The 15882-nt window shown below is 42.2% G+C and overlaps 1 protein-coding gene across 3 annotated transcripts in view; it reads right to left on the bottom strand.

Moving 5' to 3' along the window:
- Nrp1 (neuropilin 1) overlaps window positions 1-15882 on the bottom strand; it is a 151645-nt gene that overhangs the window by 30090 nt on the left and 105673 nt on the right. For all 3 annotated transcript variants that reach the window (XM_034522281.2, XM_034522280.2, XM_076916069.1), the window contains one exon: window positions 8147-8478. In XM_034522281.2, the coding sequence (XP_034378172.1) occupies window positions 8147-8478 (332 nt within the window). The remainder of the gene's footprint in view (window positions 1-8146; window positions 8479-15882) is intronic.

Below are 15882 nucleotides of genomic sequence, written 5' to 3'. Positions count from 1 at the left end.
ACACAAACACACAGACACATACATACACACACAGACACTTACACACACACAGACACACATGAGGACACTCTTGGTTTCTTCTTTTTATAAGACAATAGAAACTCTTCCTGTCTAAGAGGCCAGTAGTTGAGTATAAAGTAGATGGAGTAGGAAGGTTAACAGAAGGAAAGATGTACACATTAAAAATATTCTCAGAGCCTTGCAAGAAAAATCACCTTTCTGAATACTCAGTGAGCTCTAGAAGCTCCAACCTCTACTTCTAGAGAAAGGGTGGAGACTGCAAGCAGCTGAGGCAGCAGAAAATGATTTATGGGTTCTGAGAAGGTAACACCTTTGCCCATTATGTCTAGGTCTAGGTGGGGTCTGACCTCAGCCTTCTGTACTGTGACATGTCCTTCATCCCTTTGTGGTTGATGACATTCTTGGATAGGACTCAGAGGTTCTTTGTTAGCAGGTGAAGGAAGTTTAGAGAGAAACTTGCCTGGATTTTCTGGGCCCCTTATGCCCTAGGCCAGAAATTCTAAGGGGGCACATTTGGAAATGGCATTTACCTGATTTGGGTCTTTCTCTCTCTCTTCCCCTTTCCCTCCCTCCCTTCCTCTTTTCCTCCCTCCCTCCCTCCCTCCCCCCTCTCTCTCCTCATCCCTCACCCCATGAATCTGGAACTCATCTGGCTATGCTGGTCAGCCAGTGAGCTTGAGGGACCCATGTGTCTCCACTTCCTAGGTGCCATGCTGACTGTGTACATGGATTTGTGGGAGGGGATGTAACAGACCTTCTCTTGCTTCCACAGTGAGTACTTTAGCCACTCAGCCACCTTCCAAGCTTCCTGAATCAGGACTCTTAATAGAATAGAGAAGCAGGAACTGAACCTATTCCTTTAGATATGGCTTTAGAAGTGACAAAGGGAAAAACAAAGATGGTCTAAGGACTGTCATTTCCCAAGAATCTTAAAGTATACCCTGCTGCTACAGAAGCTGATGATTTAATGTGATGTTTTGAAATGATACAATCATCTGCCTTCTCCATATCTGTGGTTCTGTATCACTTATTTGAGATAACTGGAGGAAGATAACCTAGGAAGAAAACCTGCTGCCTCTTGGTATAAACATACAGACACACAGACACACAGACACACACAGACACAAAGAGAGACAGACAGAGAGAGAGAGAGAGAGAGAGAGAGAGAGAGAGAGAGAGAGAGAGAAAGAGAGAGAGAGAGAGATCATGCGCACAGGTATCATTTATAATAGAAACCACATTTCAGTCAACACCCCAGTTATAAGCTCTTAAATGAGAAGCTTCCAATTACGATCAAACTTGGTCCTCTTGAAGAGTATGAATTAAATCCCTGAAAAATTAACTTCCTTTTGTGATGTTTGGGTTAGAAACAAGGCATTCTGTGCACTAGGGAAGTGCTCTCCCCCTAACCATTAGCCTCAATTTAGAGATAGTTTAATAGAGTCCAAAAGCTACATTTCAAGACCTTGGTTTAAACCAAGAGTAGAAATCTGTTTGCTTAAGGAGTACCACCAGCTGAAGGCACTTAGAGATCAAAGGCCTTCTTACTTCAGCAGTCAACAGCAGTCTTGGTTACTAGGGACATTCCAGTGGTTGGTTGAACTACAATGTGTACTGGTACCTCTCAGTCCCAGCATACCCCCACCCTGTATGTGTGTGTGTGTCTATATGTGTGTATGTGTGTATATGTGTATGAGAGTGTATATGTGTGTGTATGTACATGTGTTTGTGTATATGAGTGTATGTGTATATGAGTGTGTGTATATATATGAGTGTGTGTGTGTGTGTTTATGGACACCAGAGGACAACTTCAGGTACTATTCCCTCAGGCATCATCTACTTTTTGTTTTGTTTTTGAACAGTGTCTATTGGTGTACACTTAACAGCACCCTAATAGCACCTCTATCTGGGAAGAGGCCCAAGGGATCCATCTGCCTCTGCCTCCTTGACTGCTAGGACTACAAGTGTATACCACCACAATTGACTTTTTCATGTGGGTTGATCAAATTTAGATCCTCATGCTTGCAAGGTAAGCACTTTACCTCCTGAGCCATCTCTATAGCCCTTATACATCTTTTATAGATGAGGAAACAAAGTCATAAAGTAGTTAAGAAACTTGCCCACAGCACAGCCAGGATTCAAAGCTGGAGTGGCTTAGTAGCCACACCACTAAGATGCACCTGCTCTCAGAAACCAAGTAGTACAGTCCCTTCATTTTAGTTTGCTTTTGAGGGGAGAGGGTCTTCTTATGGTACCCAGGACTGACTACAGTTCTCTTCTCTTGGCTTCCTGTGTAGCTGAGATGTCTACTGCAGCCAGCTTCTGGTCTCTTAACTACTAGGAAAGAATACCAAGTTTCAAGAAATGTCTGTACTCAGGAATCATGTTGATATTCACTGATGTGCCTATAATTTGATGCAAACTGGCAACAAGATGGAGTGACCAACCCAGCTAGGGCAAGCAGAGTGAGAACACATCCATTGGCTTCAGTGTTCTAACACAGCAGAAGATGTGAGTATCCTGTGCAGAACATGCCATGACGAGAGGAAACATGTAGGAAGAGACAGACAGACAACTAAGGGCTCTGGGTTCTTGAAATAAATTAATTGGCTTTTTAAACCTCAAAATAAATCCAGTAAAAATTCAACATGTCAACACTAGAGCTTAATTAATTAATTTCCTTTTTAAAGAATATATTTGCTTTCAAGGTCCCGACTCTTGATAGATCTGCAAGTGCTGTGAGTAATTGGGAATCTGACATATAGTATTGTAGACCCAATTAAATTGTTGTCATCGAGATGCTAATTGTAACGAAAACACCATTACTATACAGACAAGTCCTGTCTATACTGATGTGGCTGGGAAGTTCAGAGGAGGAAGCACTGATATTATTGGAATCCTAGGACCCTTTCTTCACTTCAGCTTGGACTAAGAATGAACACAATGTGAATACATTATAAAAGTTGTCAGCGCTGAGCTAGAAAAACACCAGCAATGGAAGCATAAATTGGGTAATGCAGAGAGCAGGGTCGTACTGAGGAATTAGCACTGGTTTCCATAAAACAGTGCTTTAGGTCTTTGGTTTCTTCTAGTCTGGAGAAGTCTAGATAATCTAGTCCCTGACATGTAACTACCCTGGCAAGAAGGAAATTAAAAGAGAGACAATCGTGCACTCACTTTACTTTTGGACTATTGAAAAACAATAGACCTCAAAGAATTAGAATTTCACTAGTAAATTCCGAGTGAAAGAAAAGGCTCTAAAGGCTGGTGCTTGCCAGAGTGGGAGCTTGTTTCCCAGAAAGAAATTTCATACAGTTCTGAGAACTTGTCAGACCACTTTGCAACAGACATGGGAGCTTAGACAAGGGTGGGTCAGTGATGGGAGAGATCAAACTTGACCAGCACTGCTTAGACATGCATACTTCTTGTCCTGTATTTAAACCTAAGCCTTGTGTTCACTGACACTTTTTGTTCATCTTTCAGTGTGTGGGGGGGCACATTGAATAAATATTCTTTCTCTGCCTTTTACTGATATTTGTGCTGTCCAAGACTGCAAGGGCCAGGCTCTGCAAGGGCTCTGCAAGGGCCAGGCTCTGACCCTAACATCTCTGGTAGAAGATAGACCTTGCCAATTACATGACTGTATGACTGAGGGAATGGTACAGAGGGAATTAACTCACAAAAGCATTGTTTTATCCTACAAATAGCCTTATTTCACTTTTTACATGAACGACAGCTGGCATCCTCGGCAGGCAGCCAGCCAGCATTCATACTATTAAGTAGAAAACATTTCAAATATCTTTATATAATTTGAAAATGTAGGCTGTCTGAAATGGAAGACTTACCAACTTCCATCTCTACCTTAATGATATTATTTCACTGGAAGGGTACCCTAAGAATCATAGATTAGGCTCAGTCTAAGGGATTAGAAGTCTCCATGGTTTCAGATACATAGTGATGAGTATTCCATTACTGAAACCCAATGTATCTATCAATCAGTCACCAGCAGAAAACTCAAAGTTGAAAACACATGTGTTAACTTCTTTGTGCAACTCTGTACTGTATTGACTGTGGTAGGCTGACAGCTTCAAGCTCCATTGCCATGAGGGTTAAATGACAGAAAACATATGATGCTTCCTATCAGACACATATGGTGATGTGTTTGTTCCTTCAGAACCTGGTGTGAAGAACATGTCACAACAACACACCCTGCATCGGTAGCAGCAGGAACATGGCTTTGCTGCCTATCCATACCCTGGGATAACATCATAGCCACTCCACTCCTTAAAGTCAGGGTATAGAATCCTCCAGCTTCTGGTGTGTTTCCCTAAGTCCAGAAAGGTTGGATATAAAAAAAGAACAAGTGGACTGGGGAGATAGTACAGTCGGTAAGGATTGAGTTTGATTCCTAGAACCCAAGTGAAAAATGCTGGGGATGGTATCATACACCTATAATCCTATTTCTGGGAAGGAAGAGGTAGGAGGACTCCTTGGGCTTACTGGACAGCAATCCTAGCCTACCCAATGGATCCCAGGTCTGAGAGAGACCCTGTCTCAAAACATAAGGTGAATAGTGTCTGACAAATGATGGATAAAGTACCCTCTATCTTCCACACACTTGTACATGGCACACCCAAGTACAGTCATACATATAAACATGCATGCATACACAAAACCACAGAGGAAAGTAAAACGGAAATAATAAAGAAGAGAACTTATAAACTGGGGCTATAGGTCGACTAACTGGTTGGATTTTGCCCAATATGCCCTGGAACCAGGGTTTCATTCTGCAGTACTACATACATCAAGCAAAATAGAGCATGCCTGTGATTCCAGAAGGAGATGTAGAAAGGTCAAGTTACCTAATGAGTTAGGACTCAACCACAGTTGGAGGCTACATGAGACCCTGTCTCAGAAAAGAAAGTAGCCATGTATAATGCTGAAATGCTTTAGAAACCACAAGTTAATTCAGGGAGGGACACTGATAGTCTTATGCTTTCCGCAGCCAGAACACTGCTGTAGTCAGTGGTTAGTAGCTCCATCGCTGACCTGCAACCTTTGGAAGATAGGGTGTTATCCTCAAAGTCACATATCTGGAGGGAGGGAAGCTGGCAGCATGGCCAGGATTACTTCCTATCTGCAAGACCTTACCACACTGGTTATAAAGTGAGAGAATGTCCCAGCCAATGGGCTGCAGTCTTCACCCATGGGGGAGCAGCTTTGGATGGGCAGAATTAGAACATTCCAAAACGGTCAGCCATCTTCCAGTTAACTCACCAAAATGACAAACACAAAGGAAAAGAGGAGAGGCACTTGGTATATGTTCTCTAGGCCTTTTAGGAAACATGGAGTTGTTCCTTTGGCCACATATGTGCGAATCTGCAAGAAGGGTGATATTGTAAACATCAAGGAATGCCCTATAAGTTTTACCGTGGCAAAAATGAAGAGTCTACAATGTCACCCAGCACGCCATGGGCATCATTGTAAATACGCAAGTTAAGGGCAAGATTCTGGCCAAGAGGATCAATGTGCAGACTGAGCACATCAAGCACTCGAAGGGCAGAGACAGCTTCCTGAAGTGGGCGAAGGAGAACGACCAGAAGAAGAAGGAAGCCAAAGAGAAGGGCACGTGGGTCCAGCTGAAGCACCAGCCTGCACCACCAGAGCAGCTCACTTTGTGAGGACTAACGGAAAAAGCCTGAGCTGTTGGAGCTTGTTTCATACGAATTCATGGCCTGATGTACAAAAGAGAAATAAAGGACCCGGATTGCAGAATGTTTTCTTTAGGTTGAAAAAAAAAAAAAAAGTCCCAGAACAAAGGGCAAATGTGTTGGTATGAGAAGTGTCACTGGAGTATGTGAAAACCTGGGGGCGGGTCCTCATTTTCATCCCAAATCCACTTAAGGCCACCCAAGCACATTCCTGGGACTCTTTCCAACTTGATGTGGTGTGTTCAGGAAGTACAAATAAATGTAGCCAACATTGAGTAAAGCCTACTGACCGAAGCATATCTTTTGGGTTTAAAACTTATACCACATTTTGTGAATGCCGGGATATAGTAATACTGAGATCGCCTTCTCTTTTCATTAGATTAGTAAGAGGTGACTGAGTTTTAAGAGGTTCTATATTCATAAGAATACTTCTAATCATTATTTATAGTAGCTAAAAGATGGGGGAAAAAAACTAGTATCCATTGGCGGTGAATGTACACATTAATATGGTTAGTCACATGGCAGAACGGTGTTCTGTTCTCAGAACGAAGGAAATTGGGACCCATGATACTTCAATATTATATTGTTGGGAGCCGACTTTAGCAGAAAGCGGCTAGATCAACTTTGCAGCCATCTGGAACCATATACCCTGACGAAAGATTTGGTTTTCAATAGCCTACAACAGCTGAAGCACACTCTGATATCCCACATATTTTGTGTTGCTGTTTACTGCCCCCAGCTGCAAGGCGCACGTGGTAGCCATGCCTGCAAGGCATGCAGTTCACGTGCTGTCCACGTGCTATCTACGCCATACATGCTTATAAGGTGCACTTGCTATCCAAGCCTGCAAGGCATTGCAGTGCATGTGCTGTCCACACTATAGCCTGTAAGGCTTACGTCATATCAACACCTGCAAGGCACGTGGTATCCATGCGCCTACAAGGCACGTGGCAAAAGTGTATAAATACCTCAGAATTCCCTTCAATAAACCAGACTTGATCAGACTTTCTGTCTTGTCTCCATTCTTCGAGTCTCTTCCCCTTTATCCCCACTCTCTCTCTCGCTAGACCCTGACCCTTGGACCGGAACAGCAGCTTGGGCCAAGACACAGTGGCCGCCAAGCGTGGAGTGGAGCAGGCCGAAACATTTTGGCCCACAAAGCCGGGCAGTACGGGCCGGGACATTATATTAAGTGAAATAAATCAGCCACAAAATACAAAAACTATTAGACTGGCTTAAAGGAGGCTCCAGAGTGGTTGGAATCACCACAGGGGCAGGAAGTAGAGAAGTGATGTGTCAGGGATTGATGGGAGGGGGAGCTTCAAGTGATTACTGAATGTGCTCAGAGCCTCAGCTTCACAGAGAAGAGTTTGACTCTGATACTGATTTACATGTCATTGTCTTGATGTATGTGTGCAAAGGTTCAGACAGTAAATTCCATGCATGCTGTATCACAGTTGAAGATATATTTGTTTTTTATTCTTGGTGTTTTGAGACAAGAGTTCATTCTGTAACCTGCTCTGACCTATGTACCCAGGTTGATTTTTTGGTTTTTGTTTTAGCTCACAGAGATCCTCCATCTTCTGCCTCCCAAGTACTGGGATTACAGATACATTTATCTCAACAATAAAAAATGTAAACTGTGTGGGGAGATGTAGTTCAGTGGGAGAGTATACTTTTTTTGCATACACTTTCTTCAGTACCATGAACAAACAAACAAACTAATGCACGCTCTGGGGAGAATGTACTTGCTGTACAGTGATGAGGACATTAGACTGGATCCTCCAGAACCCAAGTAAAAGCCAGATTTGGCATCTGAATCTGTAACCCTCATGCTGGAATGGTGAACACAAGTGGACCTCAGGAGCTTACTGACAAGCCAACATAGCCAAATCTGTGCTTCCCTGGGAAGTCTGACTTCTGCTAGGATGTGAGAAGGGGTTTGGAAGATACATTAGTTGGTAAAATGCTTGCTATAAAAGCATGAGGACCTGAGTTTGATCCCCACAACCCATACAAAAACTTGAGTATAGTGATGCACACTTGCAATCCCAGGTTTGGGAGGTAGAGATACAAGGATCACTGGGACGTACTGGCCTAGACCTTGTCTCAGAAAACCAAGATGGCTGGCTCCTGAGGCACCACATCCAATGGTGACCTTTGGCCTCCACATTCATGTGTGGCACTTCATGTTTGTGTGAACAGATGTGTATGCATAAACAAGCATGTGTGCATACTCACACACACATGCACAGATCCACAGGCATGCAGGCATACCACACACACAAAAACCAAACCACCACAAAAATCCCAGGACATTTAACTTCTGCCTTGGGCTGGAGAAATGGCTTCCTAGTGAGCTAGTGGGCAGGTAGTGTCTCCAGACATGGCTACTCCCTACCCCAGGGCCTTACCTTAGCCTTGCGCTTGCTGCCATCTACGAGCATTTTCCAGTCAGAGCCATTGTTACTGTAGGCGATCTTGAACTTCCTCATGAATACCTTGTTTTCTCGGTGCTTCCCACCTTGAATGATGACACCTCTTACTATCTTCTCATCTCCTAGGTCCACTTGGAGCCATTCATTGATGTATGGGTGGGGTGAGGGTGGCAGGGCCCAGCCGGTGCGACTGGTCACCAGGCGGATGTTTTCTGGCATCCAGTTCCTGTCTCCTTGATTGGATGCTGTAATCTGGGAGTCTGAAATAAGTCCAGACACCATGCCCAACATTCCAGAGCAAGGGTAATCTAGATGTTGGGAGAAACAGATGGGCTGAGGTTATTTTCTCAGACACCATGCTTAGAAAGAAAACATAACCTTGTATCCATTTATATGAAATCTCCAGTCTCTGTACATTTAAAGTGTCAGAGCCTTCTCTTCTGCAGGTTTCTTCCCTACTCTTATCTTGTCCTTAGATTCATATTCCCATAAAGAAAACCTTCATTCAGAGTGTCACTGCCACCACCCCCACTCTTCCCCACCCCACCCCATGGTTTTTAGTTCTCCTCAGTTTAATGTCAAGCTAAGGTTCCAGTCTTTAGTTCCTAGAAGTTGTTCCCATTTCAAGGAGAAGTGTTGTTTACAAGGAATTTGTGGTTCATGATGGAACATGTGGTCAGAGATACTTAAGGAAATATATCCCCAAATAAGAAATTGCTGAAGCAAAGTGAATTTGGTAAGGAGGTGACAAAGGAAGAGCCTGGCTCAGCATGGAAAAGGCAGAGGTATGTAGGGAGCTGAGTGTCCATCTTACCTTTACCATCAACTGTCCCCAAGACATCTAGTTTTCTGTTTTCAGTCTGTTTTAAAGATAGGGTCTAATGTAGTCTTGTACTTGCTAAGTAGCTGAGGCTAAGGATGACTTTGAACTTCTGATTCTCCTACCTTTATCACTTGAGTGCTAGGATTACAAGAATGTGCTGCTACATTCAATTTATACCGTCTAATAGATTGCAAGCACCAGGGATTGGGTGCATGGTGCATGGTTAGTCAAGCATGCTACTAACCGAGCTACATTATCAGCTCCTATTCTTCCTTCCTTCCTTCCTTCCTTCCTTCCTTCCTTCCTTCCTTCCTTCCTTCCTTCCTTCCTTCCCCCCTCCCTCTCCTCCCTTTATTGAGACAGTGCCTCTGGCTGGTTTGGAACGTTTGGAAGTTCACCTACATCTGTCTTTTGAGTTATGAGATAAAAACCATCCTGCACATGTATGGAGGACCCAGACCACCTCTGTTGTTATTCCATAAGAGCCACTTGAATTCTGAGATTAAAATTTACCTCTGTGATAGATCTCTATTATCAAGAAAAAGATTCTATCTAGGTTTAAAAATCACATTTTGGGTGCTAGGGAGTTAGCTCAGTTGAATCTCCAGAATCCATTTTAAAAAGCCAGGCATGGTAGCTGACATTTGTAATCCAGTACTGGGGAGGTAGAAACAAGCAGTTCCTTGAGCTCACTGGCAGCCAGCCTAGATGAATTAGTGAGCTCCCAACCCCAGTGAGAGACTGTCTCAAAACAAATAAACAAACATGGGCTGCACTTATGGAATGATAATCGAGGTCGTCTCAGGGTCTTCACACATTTGCATGTGCACCTCCAACATGTATGCCTCCCATGAATTCAAAACCCATATCTCATTTTGGATTCATATCAGCGATCTAATATATTCCAGTTAACCAATTCTCCCTCACATCCTGTAGATAGATTTCCTATTACTGCCTTTGGTCAAGATGTTTAGCTTTCTCTTTCCTGACTTCAGAGGCACAGCCTGGGCAAATGTCAAGATGCAGTTCAAGAGTCATGGAAACTTCTGCCTACTTGGGATGATTCCCTTCCTGGGAATGTGATGGCCCAGGCAGGAAGTGTCTTTCAGCTGGGACAGAGATGTGCTGTGAATGGAATTATGAGTCTTGTAATCACAAATAGACTATAAGATCCCAAGAGTAATGGAATACATAGTGGACCTCTTCACATCTTCTGTAGCAACAGGAGAGTATCGATCATAGATTGATTGATTGGTTGGCTGTTTAATAAATAAGTGACACCAGTTACCTTCTTTGCAAAACCATACAGTTCAATTAGGGGCATATATATATATATATATATATATATATATATATATATGTGTGTGTGTGTGTGTGTGTGTGTGTGTGTGTGTGTATGACAATCTAATTTTCTTTGAAATAATTCTATTCTGCATAATGTGATAAATAGCAACATAAAAAGTATAACCACCTTATGTGATTAAAGTACAGTCCCTGTTGACCTGAAGTGTAGGTTGGTCAGGACCTCTCTTAACAAGCTGTACAATTCTGATGCTGTCTCTTTCACACTCAGGGCTTGCAAGCAAGGCTTTTAACACCACACATTCTAGCTTCTGGCTTGCACATATACTGATACTAAAGAAATGAAGCACTTCCTCCCTGGGTGGGGGTAGGGCTTTCCCCCATTCTTCCTCTCCTCTGACCTGCCTATCATGTAGCTCTTGCCACCATTTAATTTCTGGAAAACACTGACTCATCTTCAAATATTATTTAGCTTAGTCAGTATTTCCAGTCTGTAATTAAACACATTTTTCTTTTTCTGGTATGACTTATGATACTTGATCTGCATTTTTTCTTGAATTGGCAATCTTATCTACTCTTTTAGATAACTGCCTTTTGCTAGTTCAATGTTTTATGTTCTCTTTCCCTCCCTTCCTCCACTCCTCCTTCCCTTTCTTTCTTCTTTCCTTCCTGCTTTTATTTTAACCATTTTTGTTGTTGTTGTTGTTTTGGCAAGATCTCATGTCCCAGACTAGCCTTCAATTCACTTTTGAGAATGACCTTGAACTCCTGACCCTTCTGCCTCCACCTCTTATGTATTGGGGTTTCAAGTGTGCACTGTCATGTGGTCTCTGAAGTGCTGGATGCAGAACTCAGGGATTCCTATGTGCTGGGCAAACATACTAACAACCAAGCCATTTGCCAAGCTGGATCCTAATTTTATTGAGGGTATGAAACAAGTCATATTTTTCTGTTTTCTGAGACTCGCTGAGCTTTTTTTTTTTTTTTTTTCACACTGTCATCCTCAACAAATATTTGCTGAATGAATCAATGTATTACAACAGTCAAAGGCAGCTGTCGTTTCTCAGGACGCCTTCCTGTAACTCAGTCTGGCTATTTGCTCTGGGTGGGAATTTGGAAACCAAGAACAAACTCAATGGGAAATTATTTCTAAAGATTCAAACAAAACCATTTGCTAAAGGACTATGAAAATCTTATGTTAAAAACAGAAGTCCCATTCCTTGGCTACAGTGGTCACACCTGCCTAACATCCAGCTGGGTTCTTTATAAAGGTGATGCTCAGCTGGCAAAGTCAGCCAGATGTTACCATCTGAGAAATTCACAGCTAACTTGATGCTACAAGCAGAGCAGAGGCTGCACAGATGGATGCCCTTTCTCTTACACAGAGATTCTGGACTGTTTCTTTCTCTAGACGTGGCGAAAGCCAGTCCACCCTCAGTCAGAAGTCAGAGTGTTGAGCCAGTCCCCAACATTTCTCTGTGAATGCCTCTTCTGAAAAACAGTAAAGGGAACCTTGACTGCCCTTGATTGGAAACCACGAGACTCACACTGTGCATTTGTGGGCATGTGTCTGAGGGACAAAGGGCATCATCTTGTACTTTCCATGATGTTTTCTGAGACTGAGCCTCTCACTGGCCTGGGGGTCACCAGTTAGGCTAGACTGGCTGGTCAGCAAATCTCAGAGAGCCTCCTGTCTCCACCATCCTGGCTCTGGATTACAAGTGTATGCTACTATGCATGCTTTTTTATGTGAGCTCTGGGGTTTGAACTCAGGTCCCAAGCTTGTAAGACAAATTCTTTACTGACTGAGCTATTTCCTCAACTTAGTCCATAATTTGCTTTTAATAATGATGAGGGAAAAATTATATTAACAATTAATTCAAGGTTTGAATGAGATGCTAGTTTACAGCAGGGTTTCCTTGGCAGGCAGGCTTAGATGTACTTTTGCCCATGTTGTTAAATTTAACAAGCAAATAAACAACAGAACAAGAAATAGGATATCCAACTAGATTGGAATTTTAGAGAAACAATGACTAATTCTTAGTGTATCCAAAATACTGCAATGGGAAATATGTACACTAACAATTATTATTTTTAAGCCATATCAAGCTTAACTGGGGATTCTGTATTTTTTTTTTTTTTTTTTTTTTGGCAACACTATTTTTTTTGAAACCTTAAAATCAATCCTGGATTAAAGAGACAAGTGGATGATGTTATAGAAGGGGTTTTGTGTGGCTATTATTAGTGATATTAATTTGCCATAAGATCTCTGTGCTTGACTTTAAAAGAAAAACTGAGCACACCTAGCTAATCAGTTTTCAGAGTAAGAAAGTGACCACTTAGTATGGCAGTAGTTCACAATGGGCATCACCTGGCCTCCTCTGAGAGTTGGGGAAGTTTCCTAAGGGTGTTGTGGTGTCTGGAAAGGTTGCCCTCATTTTTGATTGACAGGAGCATATGACTATGGGAGAAGAGAGCACCACTGAGCCAAGCACAGGCTGAGGTCTCACAACCCTGCATAAGTCCTCCATTGTGATCTTCCCAGTTCATCACCCCCTTTGCCAAATGATGCAGCTGCTTTAGAGAAACAAGGAAAACATTCCTTCCTTCCTTCATCACCTGTAAAGCAGGGTATTTTGCCTGAGTGTATGTCTTTCCGTGAAACACCCCATCATATTCTCTGGATCTCCAAGATGGCTTTATTTCAAATGATTTCCTGAATTTGAAACCTAGATTCAAACTTGAAACTATAGAGATTTTGGAAGTCAAGTAAGTGATGCATTATGTCTTAAGTTTTTAATTTGCCAGTTTCTTTAAATGGTTAGATTGAGTTAGGACTTGCCTCCTCATAAAGAGAGGGTGAAAGTTCAAGGTTGCTTGTTTGTCAGAAGGTATGAGAAGTGGAACTTCTTTATTCAGAAATAACCAATGAACACTATGGTGCCATAGGCCTACGAGGTAGAGAAAGCATGGTGACCAGGTTTTGCTCTCCTGCATTATCTAGTCCAATAGGATAATGACCTACTCTTTCATCAACCTGCACACACACACACACACACACACACACACACTTTACCTGGGGGTTGTCATGCATTCTGCTTAGTGAATAATGTCCTTGACTTATTGTATGGAGGCATCTATGAGCCAAATATGTTAAGAATATTCTTCCATTTGATCCTCATCACAGCTCATTAAGGTATCTTACAGACCATAAACTGTACACCTGAGATGCAAAGGTTCTTGCCTGCAGCCAGGCACTCATTGAGTTGACAGTCCTGAGCCACAAATGACCCTTCTGGCTGTGTAACCATCATGGTCACATTTTGCCCTATTAAAAAAAACTGTCAAGGTCAGTTTCTGGGAAATGACAGCCATTTCACTAGAGAGAAAACAAAACAAAACCCAACTGTGTACTTAAAATAACAAAACAAACTGTGTTTAAAAATAATAAGGCAAACTACTTTAGATATTGTTTAAGTAAACAGGCCATTTTACTTTTAAAAAAAAAAAATCTAATAAATTATTTTTTGGGGGGTGTTCAAATTCCTAGAATTACCTCTTGGGATATCTTTATGAAAATAAAAAAATGATTTGAGTTCAAATAAATATTTTATTTAACCAAACGGATACAACATAAATCTTAAGAGACTGGATAGTCAGAGTTCAAAGTTCAGACTAATTTGGAGTCTTTATGAAGCTTGCTTCTAAATAAAATTCCAGTGTAGTGACATGAGACCAGGTTAGAGAAATGAACCAGAAATTCCCACCCAGACCTCATGTGGCCTTGTGGCTATGAATTTATGTGTAAACTTCTAAATTAGGAACACTGTAAAGTTCCCTAGGACTTTCTGCTATTAACTATTATCAAAAACAAAAACAAAGTTACATCTGACTTTCCAGTGCCTAACCCTCCTCCAAATGCCCCTTTACCCAATTCCTGTCTCCAAGACCTTGAACTTCCTATGTCTTGGATTGCCATATACTACACAGGTCTGTGCCACAGTGGAAACAAATAAAACTCAGTCCTGACGTCAGATCAGGAAATTTTTACTTTCCAATATGGACTTTTCTGCAGATTGTTTTCATGAATTACCTTCTCAACACAGCACCTTCACTCTGATGGGAAAGTCCCAGGGGGATGTTTTCCCTTCAAAAGTGAGCTTCCTTCCTTCCTTCCTTCCTTCCTTCCTTCCTTCCTTCCTTCCTTCCTCCCTCCCTCCCTCCCTCCCTCCCTTTCTTTTTTTGAAATAATCAAATTTAGCAAAGAAAGCATAAATGTTCTAAATATGAACACAAACAGAATATAGTGGTTCACTGAAGATTGGAAGTTGGTTTTAATTTTAATTGCCTTCTTAGTGAATCAATCACAGGCTCTGTGTTTCCATCTTTAAAAAATGTATTTTATGTGTATGTGTGTTTGCATATGTACTGCACCACATGTGTGCAGTGCCCAAAGATGCAGGAAGAGAGCATGGGATCCCCTGGAACTGGAGTTACAGACAGTTGTGAGCTGTCATGTGGGTGCTGGAAACTGAACTTGGGTCCTCTGGAGAAGCAGTAGCTGCTCTTAACCATTGGCCATTTCTCCAATTCCCATGGTTTTCAATTTTTAAGTTACAAAGGTTACATGCATGCTGCTGTTGCTTTCAAATAAAAGCTCTGAAACATATCTACTCATATGGAAAGGGTTGGAACATGGCGGCTGTTACATCAGAACGCAGGGCAACACCACAGTAAATAATGGCCATTACAGTTACAGACTCCCTGGAGTCCTTGGGCCCAGTGCCAGCCTCGTAGCCAGGCACACCTTGACTTCCAACCACCTGGCCTTACCCTCTCCAGATATTTAACAAGAACTAAGTGTATCTCATCATTTTCAGCTCTCAAATAGGAACAGCCTTTTGTTCCAATTTAACAAGGACTGCTCAAGTTCTGTCTGAAGAACGAACCAGAAACTTCCATAAGTTGATTTTCATTTTTAGGATACCCAGTTAAGAAGTGGTGATGTGATTAAGGGTTAAGAGTACTTGCCTATCATGTGCAAGGCCCAGGTTCAATCCCCAGGAGAAACATACATATAGAGTCATCAAAAATAGAAGAAAAATCCATGACAGAGTTGCCAAGGTGCTAAGGGAGTGAAAGCAGCCCTTGTTTTAGGTCAAGCTCCTTAAGTGTAGCCACCTCTGGACTTCAAAACTGCAAGAGAAAAGCCAGTGTGGACCCTTCCACAGAGCAGCTGTTTATTAGGACCCAATACCAATGATCAGCCTGCTGCCTTATCAGAGACCATTCAATAGAAAGGGGAGCACTGACAGAAATACTGCCCTTCAACACATAGTGCTAAATGCTCATGTCCATCTCTCCACCTGTCATGGGTTGTAGCCTATTTGGGCTCAGAACCATGGCTGTTAGCCAGGAGAGGAATACCTGGCCTGGGAAACTCTAAGTAAATCATCCAGCAAATGGCTAATGAGTTAAGGTGGAACTTGAATTCAGACATGTCTACATCCAGTGTACAGCCCCTTATGGCTTGAGTGTGAAATGTTCCCCACAGGTATCTGTATTTGGACAATTCATCTCTAGCTAC

Source organism: Arvicanthis niloticus, chromosome 18, assembly GCF_011762505.2.
Source record: "Arvicanthis niloticus isolate mArvNil1 chromosome 18, mArvNil1.pat.X, whole genome shotgun sequence".
Classification (NCBI taxonomy): Eukaryota; Metazoa; Chordata; class Mammalia; order Rodentia; family Muridae; genus Arvicanthis; species Arvicanthis niloticus.
Note: the sequence above shows the minus strand (reverse complement) of the source record. Positions and strands in the feature narration are given on the sequence as shown.